The sequence below is a fragment of the Taudactylus pleione genome, unplaced genomic scaffold (genome assembly GCF_031769625.1).
Source record: "Taudactylus pleione unplaced genomic scaffold, aTauple2 ptg000022l, whole genome shotgun sequence".
NCBI classification, from domain to species: Eukaryota; Metazoa; Chordata; class Amphibia; order Anura; family Myobatrachidae; genus Taudactylus; species Taudactylus pleione.
The window spans coordinates 1,196,931-1,211,639 of record NW_028284424.1 but is presented as its reverse complement, the minus strand read 5'-3'; the positions used below and the strand labels follow the sequence as shown (position 1 = coordinate 1,211,639).

Below are 14,709 nucleotides of genomic sequence, written 5' to 3'. Positions count from 1 at the left end.
AATACAGGAAGCATTGCATCAGGGGCACTGCATATTGGACACTACTGGGGGCACTGCGTAAGGGGCTCTAATACAGGGGCCATTGCATAAGGGGCGCTTATAAAGGCGGCATTGCATAAGGGGCTTTTATACAGGGGGCACTGCATAATGGGCACAACTACAGTGGCGTGGCATTGCATAAGGGGCTCTAATACAGGGGGCACTATTACAGGGGGCACTGCATTGTTTTTTAATAATAATAACCCTTTCAAAATTGCATACAAGACATTTTTCTTTTCTTGCAGCCCACACACTCTTAGACCTTGAATATTCGGCCCGGTTGGTATATTGAGCTTGGCATGCCTGTTCGAAGGTAAGCGTGTCTAGGAAGCATTGAAATTAACAAAAATAATAATAAAAAATAATAAAACAAAAATATTATTCAGTCCACACTCTATGGAGGTCAATTCAATTAGCCAAGAAGAGTGCGAGTTACCGTTGCCACGATGTTATAATGCCAGCAACGGCACCTCATCTCACAGCCCCCGCAGCCAGCTCTGAGTCCGAATTTGCACAGTTTTGCTCGGAGCCCTATGGGGCTGTGAGCACTTTTGTGTGAGTTCGGGCTGCCTTAAATTGGATCTAGCCCTTAGTCCCCAGGCATCTCTGAATGCTCACACTAAGGTATCTCGATAAAGCCAGATTTAAAAAAAAAAAAAAATTGATTGAATGCTGGGGAGGGAAAAGGGAAGGAAAGACCATCAGTTTAGGTCAATCACAAAGTTTGAGGGAACGTTAATAAGCCAGTTAGTCTAAAATGTTCATCCAAAAATGATTATGCTGATTTCACCCATTAATTTCACAAATAGGGCCTGATTGTGAGTTGCATTATGGTAATGCATTAATCGGCCCAACTTAGTTGCAAATCCGTGCGCCTGAAAGTTCAAGCCAATCCCACCCACTGTTCAGCTGTCATCAGTAGTATCAGCACTTGCACCAGCCTCGTGCTAGGTGAGACAGATCCATTTGAAACAGGTGTCCCATATCTGTATGCACTAGTCAGAAACGCTCTGAGTTGTTCATGCACGCCCACGACATTACTATCAGAAATAGCCAATCTATGCGGATTAACACTCGCCAGCCAGTTGCCACCCACAAACGTCTGCTTCATACTGGTCTCTTGGCCTGATTCAGCAGTGCATGCTCGTGCAGTGCTGAATGCAGATTCCCGATGTCTGGGAATCTGCATAGGCGCCAGACCCATTCTGCACATGTGCAGAATGGGTCTGCGAGTAGGAGTGCAGAATCAGGCCCTCTGTTCGCACAGCAAGCAGCACACACATAACTACTTGCAGGTTCAGAGACATCGTGTAGTGCATGTGTTTTGCAATTTAGATGCATCCGCAATCGGCTGAAAAATGGGAGATGCGTTTTCACAGAAACGATTCAGGCACAAGTTGGGCCATTTTCAGAGATACGCACAAACCAGCCGCATTGCGATCTTTGCACATGGATTTTTGCCTGTCTTCAGAGTTGGATGATAATATGCGGCTGTACTGCCTCATTTTCCGCTTGTGGAAGCAGTTGTTATCATGTCATCACGCATCTGCACCAATCCTATGGGGATACGGTTAATATCCCTACGATCGGGATGCCTACTGCCAAAATCCCGGTGTCGGAATCCCGACATGACTGGGGATGCCGACGTCGGAATCTCGGCAGCTGGCATCCCAATTCCAAGGAGACCGGGGCAAGGTAAGTATCAACCACGGGGAGGGGGGGGGGTTTAGGCACCCCAGGGGGACTTAGGGTTAGGCTGCAGGCGGGGGAGGTTAGGGTTAGGCACTTACCAGGAGGGTTAGGGAACAGGGTTGGGGAGGGTTAGTATGAGGGTACAAAATAGGAGGGTTAGGGTGTAAATAGGACAGGGGAACAGTACTCACCGTTCCTCTGTCGGGATTCCAACCAGCGGGATACTGACAGCCGGCATCTCCCTCCTGGTACCGATTCCACCCTATGACAGGTGCTAGCAATGCATATGATTTCAGATGGATCTCTGTGTGCGATCTCTGTTACCCTCAGAACACTTAGCCTATGTGCAAATGCTCAGTTACACCCACTCAGCAGCAAGCAGCTGATATGCATACAACTCTGAATCGCACAAAGTTGAACTTTGTGCGATTTCCATTTAATCTTAAATACAAGTTCACAAGTGAAAGTTCCAGCATCCAATCAAAGTTAATCGTAGACAACTCATTGAAGTGGAAAATAAAAGATGTCCACATAGGTGAATAGTACATTAACTCAATGCTCAACATTTCAAATAAATGTATGGCCTTGTACAGGCTAAATAACAGAAATAGAAAATGTTTATCTGGAGACTCTTAAGCTGGGTACACATAAGACGATCTGTGCACCCAGCCAAACCATGATGTGACGGACGACATATGGTGCAGTCCGTACACACCGCTCGATCTGGTGACCGCACACTGTTGTTCACCAGCTGCATCCAAACGCATGGGTCGTTCATCACATTGACAGATTGAGCTGCATGTTTGGCAAATCTGTCAATATGATGAAGGACCCTGCGGGCATGTGCATGGTCCGGCATAGTGCGTACAGAATTACCAATGCCGACGATATGTCGGCCCGATCCACCGGATCGGGCGACATACCGTCTAATGTGTAACCAGTCTAAGTACCGTACTTCGCCACTTGCAATGAAGTAGAGAAGGTTAAATACATACACACAAGCATCATTTCTCTCAAACAATGATCTGTTTCTCTTGTACATGTGCATCCAACCCAGTTTATCATCCATTATCTGATGGAAAATTGATCAAAACTAAACTCACCCGCATACAAAGAGACTAAACACAACAGATCATTAGCAGAGTGAAAGTATGCCGGTGAGCATGGGTCCTTAAAGGATATTTCCACCTCTAGGAAGTTTTACATCCTTGCCCTGAGTAAATTTAAGCTTCTATACTGCACTTGGGTCTTCCACTAACTGGGGGCGATTCAATTGTTCTGGGCGCTCATTAACTATCACACTCTTCGCCTCTGGGTATAGCCGTGTAAAATGGCTAAACCCCTCTAAAGTTCTGGTTAGGGCGCGCTAACTGCGGTTAGCGCGCCCTAACCAGGAGGTTTCTCAGACATTTCTGCTCGCACCCTCCTGAGGGCGCGAGCAGAAATGCCGGCGCTGGCGGCTATCACGCCCTGACGGAGCAACAATTGAATTGCTCCGTCGGGCGTCTTAGAAAAACAGCCGCCGGCAAAACAATTGAATTCCCCTCTCTGAGAGGTGCAGCAATTTATTTTTTAGTGTTGACACTTTGGGGGCGATTCAATTTTTTTCACTGGCGGCTGATAGTGCTTGCTTCCTGGGGAGGCGAGCAGAACAACTCTGATCAGAAATTTACCATATACATTTATTACAAGATTCTTTACATATATATTTGTGTTTTGGTTTTATAGGCCATTAATATTTAACAATACATCAATAGCTGATTCAGGATTCTAAGAACTGTATGTCAGCAACAGCTGGAGTGCCACTGGAAGCCTGACAATAGAAGAAGCTTCCCACACAATTTATGTGCTGCCTTTTGTACTGACAAACTGATGGCAGTCTAATTCACATTTACTGCATGTAGTGTCAATGCAAACACAATTGCCATGGTCATAGTTATGCAATGTATAAATAAATGAAGTTTGGGCAAGGGCCAGATAACATTTCTGTAAAAGCCAGTAAAACCACTTTCTGCTATTATGTATTGTAAACTGTTCAAACAACTCCTGTAATAGAAGGTATTCCCTCAATTTATAGTAGTTACTACTTTCCAACAGCAACAACATAAACTGTAAAGACAACAGAAGATGACATTGGTATGCGGAGGCTTGGGGAGGGGTACTTATTTTTTTACAGACAACTACAAAGGATCTCACAAGGTTTACTTGCAACTCCCATGGTCATCTTGCAATTATCACAGTGTGATTATGGACTAAACGTCCGATTGTTGGTAAATCTGCACCCCAAGTCACTACATAAACATGGGCGCCGAGAGCGGGTACAGTTTACCCGGGCCTGGGCTTGCTAGAGGGGCCCGGCGCTGCATAAGTGATTTATTTTTATATTTTTGGTCGAGGGGGCATGGCCACGCCCCCCACAATTAGGCCACACCCGGGCTCTCTATACGGCCCTGTACATAAAGTAGAATCACTTATCGACGCAAATAGCAAAGAAATTATTTTTAGTCAGTATGTATTAGAAATCTTCAGCCGGAACAGTCGTTGCGAAAACGGATGTCCTGGTGACTTTCTTTACCGCAGCTGTTAACGTAATCCTCCTTGTCACATGACCACTGCACATACACTGATCATGCGCAGTGTATGTTGCAGAAGATCTGGGGCCTCGGTGTTTGATACATTTTAATAATATCGCACAAACCATTGTACTAAATGGCTCCAGCGATATAATGCTATAAAGATAACGTAAGAATATTTGCGATATCACCTACGTTTCAGCATTGATACATGGGGGTAGATGTATTAAACCACCATAGATCATGCAAGTAAAGTAGCGCCTGAGGATCCTAAGATGAATAAAAGTATTTCAATAACTTTATTGACAATGAACAGACGTCTGCCTGCACAGAAGACGGTCACCGCTGGGCTCCCTACACATACCGATAGGTAATCCTGATATATGAAAAAAAAAAAAAAAAGGATAAACCACAGAAGAAAGCTTACGGTGTTTTTTAGTAAGAGGTGCTGCATTACTGCTGTATGACAACGGTGATATCATTACATGGAGAGACCATAGAGAAATGTGAACTTCTCTATGGTAACTGCTTTAATACATGTGGATGCTCGTGTTGCTGTACTTAAATATTGCAAAGGAAATGCGGTTAAACAGCTTTTTTCACATTTTTTGTTAATTACCCATTGATACATCAGCCCCTTGATGTTTACACAGAAATCTATCAAATAAACTATCAGTGTAAGTGTGTACGAGTCATAAAGCGTAAATGTCGCTGAACACACTCTGGAAACAGCCATTTTGTAGCCTGCCTCAATACTAAGTGTAATTTGAATTAGGTGCAAGTTGGGTCCTGTGAGCCATTCTCACGGCAAACTACATTTACAATTCAATTCCAAACTTGCATTGATTTTTCTGAGGAAATGCACTTTTTTTAATTTTTTTTTGAATCACAGCGCCCTAATGTATCAGAATTTTTTTCAAGGCACCCCTAGGAAAAATTCTGAAAAAAAAAAGTAAATTGTTCTTCTATGTCATCCTTAGGGTCAGTTATGTGTTGGTGGAAAGTGTTGTGCTTCTGTTTCTCCTCATATTTTATGTTTGTCCGCCACTAGTCCTGGATTGGCCTATTAGTCGTACACTGACCATAAATAACTTGATTTGGTCCCGGACCATCAACGCATGGTATCCCTACAAGTGCCCCGAGGCACCCAGTTTGGGAAACACTTTGTTAAGGTAACAATGTCGGGACAGTGCACAACCTCTGGTACATCTCTCCCAATGAATAATCATGCACATGGAGGGTTAAATAGCATAATTTGGCCAATAAAGACATTTCAGTTTTCAGGTGACTTATTCTAAAAAGCTAAATAATGGGTTAAATGATGTGGGACAGGTACATGGAGGTGTTGTATTGGTTGCAGAGGTGTTTTTGAACTTGCAGATGAGAGGTAAAAGTGTTTACTCCAACTTTTTACAAACTTGTACTAATTTGCTGAAAAAACACTTATGGGGCAATTCAATTGTTTTAGGCGCCCCCCCACTGGATGTCTATAGGATTATGCACCCGACAGAGCAATTCAATTGTTGCTCCGTTACGACACCTAAAGCCACGTGGGGGGGGGGGGGGGGGGGGGAGACACATTTCTTCTCTCAGCCTCCTGAAGTGCGAGAAGAAATGTGTGCAAAGTCCGTTGTTCAGCCGCCCTAACCACTTCTTTAGATGGGTTTAGCCGTTTTGGGCGGCTAGCCTTCGATGGTTTTAGGCACATTAAATACTGATGGGTGAACGAACGGAGAAGCAATTGAATTGCTCCGTCGGTCACCTATTCGTATAGACTCCCAGAAGGGGGCACGCAAAACATTCTATTATTTTTTCACCATTAAAAGTGCACAAACCAGACATCTGATACCATTTAAGAACCTCCAGTACTTTCCTTAAGGCCACTAACAGTCCCGCTAACTCAGTTCACGCTTTAGTGTGATCCAGGATGGTTTCCCCACGTTTTCATGCACTTCTCCCAGGGCACTTTTTGTATAAGAGTTGTGCAAGCTCTCCGCAACTACGGTAAATTAGCATTTCTAATAGATTCTCGCATATCTGAAGTGTGCACATTCACAAAACGTATGTGAGTTTCATGAAACAAACTCGCTTAAGCAAACTTGCTCCTAATGGAATTGACCCTTACGAATTCATGAAAGCTAGTGACATCACTGAGCTGTGACTTTGTGAGGTATTTCAGGCCAATGTACTTTGCAAAGAACATATGCACCTGCCGGTTTGCCATATACTCATACAGGGCCTGATTCAGATTTAGGAATATAGTAAGATAGAGCAAGTAACTGTGCATCTTGGTAAAACCATGCTGCACAGCAGGTGGAGCAGATGTAAAATCTGCAGAGATTTAGATTTGGGAGGGGCAGTGTCCAAACTGAAATATAAATTGCAGTGTACAAATAAATCTGTCCAGCATTTTTGGGCAGGGCCACTAAGAGCTGCTCTGGGTGAAGGGGCGTGGTTTAATTGGGGGAGGCATGGTCATGCCCTCTTCAGGGAAAAAAAAATAAGTAGTTGGAGCATCACTCAGTGTGGTGGGGGGCGCTGTGAGCCCTTCGGCCCAGTGCAAAACCGGGGGTGAGGTGGGGGGGCGCAATCAGGATGATCGCTTCCCCTCACAGGCAGAGGAGACTGCTGCTGCTATCAAGCAGTTTCCCTTTGCAGCCCAGCACACAGCAGCATGTGCTGGGCGCAGAGGGAGGAGGGTGGCGGTGTCAGACCCAGGCCCCTGCTGAGCTCCTCCAGCAAGCCTGGGCCCGGGCAATTAGTACCCGCTCCCCCTTCTCTCAGCGCCCGTTTGTGGGCTACATGCAAAAGCAGCCAGTATTTACCCTGGATGCAAAAATAATGTATGTATTTACACCCCTTGCATTGCAAAATGGCTTGTCCAGGCACACAGTTACTTGCTAATTCTTACTCTATTCCCAACTCTGAATCAGGCCCACCGTGCTTGTATATACTGAGAAGAAAGCAAAAAAAAAACTGAAATGCTCTTCTGTAAACATTTCCTTTTATCGCTCAAAGCTTAAATGAATAAAAAAAAAAAATATCTTATTGGGGCAATTCCATTTACATATTACAATTACAATTACCTCAGCTCACAGAGCTATCCAACCACCTACCAAGAAAATGTGCTGTAAAGGTGCATACACACGGGACGATGTGCTGTATGAATGATATTGGTGAAAGATTTCCCTTGAGCTTTCTGTAGTGCAGGACAAACAATATTGGATGTACACACCGAAAGATATCTTTCAGTGAAGTCATCCTGCCACATCTCTGAGCATGCAATTCTTGACGATATCGTCCAATGGGAGTGAGCATCGTTGGTCGTTTGTTCCATACACATGAACGATATATAAGATATTGTCTCATATGTATGCCCCTGTAAAGATTACCTCATAGTTCAACAACATATCAAAAATATAAAGTAAAAAGTGAAACAAATATATTGTGCTGGAAATATATAGCCTAAACCAGTGATGTCATAAATGATGGCACCCTAGAGTATAAGAATTTTTTTTCTAGGCACCGCTATACCAAAAGTTTCTTATTGAGAGATTTATTTAAAAAAAAATATTAAATAACGTAAACTGTGCTTACACCTTTTTTGGTGTATGCTTTGTTTTACCATCATATTGTGTAAGCATACACCCAAAAGAGTTTTTCTTTAAAGCAGGGGTGGGGAACCTTTTTTCTGCCGAGGGCCATTTTGATATCTATAACCTTATTTGTGGGCCTGATGCAGACCACGCCCCCTCCATGTGATGTCACACGGGGCAGGGCCACAATCGCTGATGATTGCAGCAATGCCCGAAGCATCCTGAGGATTCTCCGGGGAGCTGTAAGGGCAGCGTTGTGGCCGTCTGAAGTGTCCTAAGGATGCTCCAGGTGGCAAAGCTGCATAGATTCTGTCTGCAGGATGCCATCCTAGGCACCCTGTTAGCCAGATGAGGCTAGCAGAAAAAAGCTCAGAGGGCCAGACCAAATGATTATACGGCCCCCAGGCCTGAGGTTCCCCATCCCTGCTTTAAAGAGATAAGTTATAGATCATTCCTTCTTATTGGAAACTAGGGAATCTTGACTTCTTTACATTGGAAGGAGGGTTGTTGTTTCACCCCTAAGGAGATATGTGTGCAGTGTCACGGGGTGTCATCTGATCAATTTAAAGTCACTACAACGTGATATACCCTTTCTGATTTTTATGTGTGTATATGAGGTTATAAAAAACAACAATATCTATTATGTACCAACAAGAGAAAGTGCCAAATACTTGAACCACTTGCCATCTTTTTTAACATCTTTTGCTACCACGGCACGCTGCGTGTTATCCAACATGGTTGCAAACTATGAGACCAGCCAGAAATGCACAGGCCCCTCTGCATCCTTGCTACCACCCGCAGTGTCTGCCCTGCTACCGATCACTGCTGATTAGGCAGAGAGGAGCAGCTGCCGGGTAAATGTAAATGAACACCCCACCCCCCCAGGGTATGCAGTCAGGAAGCCGACAGTCGAAATGCCGACCACCGGCTTCCCGACTGTGAAATCCCGACAGGGGACTAATGATAGGCTCTAAATCCCGAGCCTATAATTATCCCTACGCCGGGAGCCCGATGTCCGGCATACCATGCGAAGGAGGGTTAGGGTTAGGCTAGGTTGAAGCGAGGGTTAGAAATTTTAAATAGATGTTCTTGACCTAATTCAATAAAAATTTTTATTAAAAAGCCTAACAATTTCTGAGTGGTATTTGAAGAAAAAAACTTGCCAGTTAACCACTTAACTGGCCTGGTCGCATGTAGTGCAACCGGAGCCAGAAGTTCTTCATCTGGCAAGTAATGCGACCATGCCAGTCCGTCCTGTCCCCTGGCTTTAGCAGAGGAAATCCATTCCTCACAAGAACGGGCCTCCTCTCTCTCCTTGGGCCCCCCAGAAGTGATGAGGTGGTCTGCAACATCACTGCCAGAACCGGGTCCCAGAACGCCATGCGAATGGCACTCTGGGGTGCATGCGCCGATAGTAAAAGTGCAAGGAGGTTCTCCTCTGAGCATCACAATGCTGATCTCTGCGTGTGCAGAGATCAGCTGCAGCAGAGGGGACTGATGATCAGCGCTCTGCAAATGTGGGGTGTGAGGGTGGCGGGGCTAAGTCATGGGGGATGGAGGGTTATGTAAGCCATTAAAATATTTTTTTGGCTGGGGGTATCTATAAAAATGTTTTTTAACATAGATAGATAGATAGATAGATAGATAGATAGATAGATAGATAGATAGATAGATAGAGACACATGGGGAGGGGATAAATAGGACACCCATTGTCCCTGGGGTCAGGGTGGGGCCTCTGCTACAGGTACCTATTATAACTAGGAGGGTGGGGTTACTATTGCATGAGATCTTTTGACTGGGGGAGCTATGTTTGATGTGGGGTGCTATGTTAAATTTTTTTTTTTTAATTTAATTACATTTGTTTTTTTAAACGACAATTTTTGCGCAGTTTTGACGGGAAAAAAACTGCCCGTTAAGTGGTTCAAGCCTTGTTTTCTTAATATATCAAAAATAATTGCACTACCGAAAAATGGCAAAGGATTAAACCATAAATGTAGCTATAAGCATTAACTCGTATCAACACATTTGGATGCCCAGGGCTTCGGTTTACCTTAACTTTGCCAGCAATTAATATAAGCACGCAGTTGAAAAAGTGCCACCTATTCTCACTCAACTTAATTGAACAGCAAAGGTAAAGGTCCCCATACATCTGCGATGGATCGCCATGATGTTGCGATCGGATCAGCCAATCGGCGGGCCATCGATGTTCGGCGATCCATCGCAGTATCGTTGAAATTCTACATGTTAAATGTCACCGATCTGCCAATCACGATTATTTTTTTTTATTGTGTTCGGCATATCTGTGAAATTTAACATTTTGGATTTCAGCGATCCTGCAATGCCGGGTTACAGGATCACAACTTTGCGGCAATCAGTCGCTGATGTATGGGGGCCTTAAGGCGCTGCTAGTAATCCCAGAAAGTTGTTCTTAATGGAGTGAAGTTAAGACTTATGGGAAATTTTCACAATATTGTGCCCAGTATATGCTATAATAACGTAACTGTGAACCAAGACATACAGCTACTGGCAACAGTCAGCTGTGACACTTGCACCACATTGACAGTCACGCAACATAGACTGGACACATCACCCTTTGTTTAAAGAAAGAAGTACGTTATCTGTTTACAATCAGTTATGCAACTATCATTTGGAAGTAGTTTCTTTTAGAAAATAGTACATAAAACTGCTGTCATGTAACACATTTCCTTGCCCTCTATTCATCTCCCTAGGTAAGGGCAGGAAGATTGGGATTTAGTCCATGGGCCTGCAGAACCCATGGGTGAATATTAGATATGAAATAGAAATTGGTCTCTTCATGCCTAATTACCTATAACCCCTGACTCTGAATGGTCAATTGAGTATTTTCGTAAACTAGTGTCAGCCTAGATTATCCCTCCTTGAATCAGTTGCTTGTTTACCCCAATTCAAGCTTTCTCCCCCCTGCACACTCTGTAGGCACTATATGCACAGACAGATCACATCAGCACAGCTCAGGCAAAAAAAATAAAAAATGAACACAGACCAGCAACATGTTAATGGCCTTGACTGGCCTAATAAAATACCTAAGGCCTGCTGGCTAGGGAAACCTGCATCTGCAGTGGCCTCTGTACTCGGCCAATACATTCTGAATCTCACAAGCATTAAAATAAAACCCCATGAAGACAGTTGCATAAAATTGTTCTTTATATCATATTTAAGAGCCAAACGTTACTGCCATCCATGTAACTACGGAGTGGCCCTTCCTCACATATCCTCCTAGCCCAACACAGGAGCTCCAGAGATAGATTTGCTGAACATAAGCTACTGTCAAGGACAAACTGGTTAAATGGTTGCCCAATGTCAAAATTACCAGCACAGATATCCTTCATCCCAGGATACACAGTAACCCCCTGACTCATTCTGTGGCTCTCTGTGCTTGCTATAGTACATACATTTAGGTCATAGAAGACCCAACACTGCAAATTAAACCCAGTATCAGCAACAGATTGAGCCAGACCCTCATAAAGAGGTGCAGAAACGTATATTGCATCAGTACAATGTAGACCATGGATGCTGCGTGGCCTGGACAGGGGAAGGACAGCACTGGATGCGAAATTAGGCAGCAGCTGCTGCTTCACAACAATAGGAGGGGATGGTTTCATTCATTGCCATGCAGCCAGCCCATAGACCCAGCCCTAGTGAGACATGCCTGGGGCTAGCACCCTGTGCAGTGAGCCCGCAGCGGGTGGGACTGGGCAGCAGCACGCCGGGGTGGGGGGAGGATCGCTCACCTTTGTGTACAGCTCTGATGCTGCCATGCTGATGCTCCCTCCCGCCGCTGATCTACATAAATCTTTCCCCGGTTACCGCGCCTAATCCCGCGCTCCGGCAGTGGCGATAGCCGCGTCCAGCTGCTAATCCAGGTGCGATCCGTGCACCGGGCGGTGCTGTCAGCGGCGCCGGGCAGTGAGAATCGCCATGTTACCTGGACAGTTTTCTATTTTGGTGTCCGTCTCTGTGCATTGTGGGTATGAGCAGAAGTGTGGCTGGAGGGGAGGCTGCTGCTGCTGCTGCTGCTGCTGTGATTCCTGCCGCCGTCACTTCATCGGAGGATTGTCTGGCTGACTCTGCCTCCCCTCGGCGGCAGCAGCAACTAGAGCATCTCCTCCTGTCACAGCATCAGTCAGGTATCACCGCCAGCAGGGGGCGACAGGGAGCACATGAAAGATTATGGTACATGGGATGACAAGACTGGTAACCCCTTCTATACTTGGCTGGTCATCATACACTGTATCAGATACAGCACAACCATTTGGTGCCACTTATTTATCTTCATTTCCTACTCGCATTGGTGCGCAGCAATGCTGCTAACATCATGTACAGTACATGCTTTGGGGTCTATGTACTAAGCCTTGGAGAGAGATGAAGTGAACAAAGATAAAGTACCAACTAATCAGCTCCTAACTGTTACTTTACAGGCTGTGTGGGGGAGATGTATTATAGCAGCACGCATTGTGCCACAAAAACTATTCCTGCTTCGCCTCTTTACTGAAGTGAAGCAGGAAGCAGCACCGATGAGATGTATTATTAACATCTCATCTGCCGGAGTAGAAACACCCCCTACGGCAATGCCTGCCAGAGCCCACAGCACATCAGCCTAGTGCTGATACGCTGCGTCTCCAGTTTCCGCAGCCAAGGACAATGCTGGTGTTAGGACAGCTGTCGAAATTAATAGCTGCGGCTGCCGGAACGTTTATAAATTGCATGGCACATCGGTGCTGCCATCTTGTAAATAGCATCGCTCTGTCATTTACCACCCAGCCCCACATTTATACATGGGGGGGAAGCAGTATCTGCGCATATAGCGTGCACTGATACCACTTAACCCTCACAACAACAGATCTTACATCTACCCGGGGTTTGAATAATGTAAATTAGGAGCTGACTCGTTGGTACTTTATCTCCATCCACTTTATCTCTCTCCATGGAGCCCATTTATCAAAAAATATTTGCAGCTCATTCTCCAAACCCCCCCCCCCCCGTTTTTTTGGGGGGTAACTGCAAATATTTAGTATCCCCCGAATGTATGACAAAGGGACAGCAGCAGGTATCTCTTATACTTGCGGTGATCCTTCCATTCCCGCTGGAAGCAGCAACCCCAATAGTTTTCTCTTGTGGGATGCAGTGCTGCTAATCTTACCAACTCTTGCCCCCTGCAGCTACCTCCATCTGCAGATGGCAGTAGCCTATGGGCTACAAATGGCAAAAAATACCGGGAGAGGTTTCCATCGTACTGGTTATAGTACTGTCCGAAAAGGGGGCGAGCCTTGTGGAACCCCCACCCACTTCACTATGGGGGTGTTCCCAGCACTCTTCGAGATGCTGGGCTGCCTCCAGGCTCCGCCTATACAGAGAATAGATGCCGTGCGCATCTATTCTCCTGCTGCACACCCGCTGCTCTGCTATGCAGAGCAGGGGTGTGTGCTCCCCCTCCACAGCCAGCCATCGAATGGAAACCATACAATTTCCGGTATTCAATGGAAAAAGTAGTTCCATCGATGGTTGCTAACCATTGGCTTCTGATGTCCATCCCTTCTGAATTGTCAACCTTCTGTAATATTGGAGTTGTTATGTGACTAAGCTTTGACCACATGTGGGAGGATGTGAATCTGCATTAAATATCCATTATGTGCAAAATTGGTGAGTGCTCATTGGATAATTACATAAATATGTATATAATATATATATATATATATATATATATTATATACATATTTATGTGTGTGTGTATATTGTGACAGTATCACCAGAGGTGGTGCTGGTGAGCAGCAGATTCTGTGTGGGGCAGGCACGGATCCGCCCACACGGAGTAGAAAAGCATTGTGGGAAGATGCCTAATGGCTGCCCTTTGCACAGAGCCCAGGTGGGGCTGGAGAAGTCATATAGTCCAGGGGGACTGCAGTCAGAGTGAAACAGGCTGGGTGGCCAGGGTCAGACCTGAAGGATGGAGGGAGATCCCTAAATTCTCTGACACAAATCTTGTGGAGCTGTGGCAGCCAGCTAAGCCAGGCCAGAGCCTATGTTACCCTGCAGGAAGCAGGGCTGAGACTGAAATTGTGAGTGGGCCAGAAGACCAGTCCAGATCTGCATGTGGCAGAGGGGAGCTACCAAGATTTGGACATTTCATGTGAGAAAGACTTTGCATTTACAGATTAGCTGTGTTCTGGTAGTAAGGGTTCAAGAAGTGAGTTAGTTGCCCTGATTGGGCCAGACGTTTGTTTTTTTTGTTTCCCAATCATGCTGACATTAAAGTACCATTTTCATTTATTTTACCTGGAAAAGCTGCATTGGTCCTCTAATTCTGCACCTAATCACTGCACCACTGACACCAATCTACCAAGCTAATTACCCCAAGTTCTCACAATATATATATATATATATATATATATATATATATATATACACAGTGCTTAAAGTGGTACTAAAGACATGGTGATACTCACCCCCTTCCTCGTACTCACCCCTCCCTCCCCTTATTCAATAAAGGGACAGCGCGCTCGTTAGGCACGCATTACACAAAAAGGCGTAGTCTTCAAAAGAAAGAGGCGTGGTCACACAATAGTACCCCCAATTCAAATGACGCCACACAGTAGCACAATCTTATTCACATTACACCGCACAGTGGGCCTGATTCAGACCCGCTCACGAGCGGGTCGATGTTTGGCCACTGCGCATGCGCACGTCGGAGCCGGCTCCGACGTGCACATGCATGAGACCCGGCTAGCGACGGGCGCTCCATCGCTCCGGGTCTCGCACCAAAAGGGGGCGGC

General features: G+C 45.4%; 1 protein-coding gene across 5 annotated transcripts in view; it reads right to left on the bottom strand.

Moving 5' to 3' along the window:
* The window catches only part of MYO5A (myosin VA), a 181,533-nt gene extending 169,528 nt beyond the window's left edge, over positions 1-12,005 (bottom strand). For all 5 annotated transcript variants that reach the window (XM_088451054.1, XM_088451073.1, XM_088451082.1 and 2 more), the window contains exon 1: positions 11,671-12,005. In XM_088451054.1, the coding sequence (XP_088307180.1) occupies positions 11,671-11,697 (27 nt within the window). In that variant the 5' untranslated portion in view covers positions 11,698-12,005. The remainder of the gene's footprint in view (positions 1-11,670) is intronic.
* Between the last annotated feature and the right edge of the window lie 2,704 nt (positions 12,006-14,709).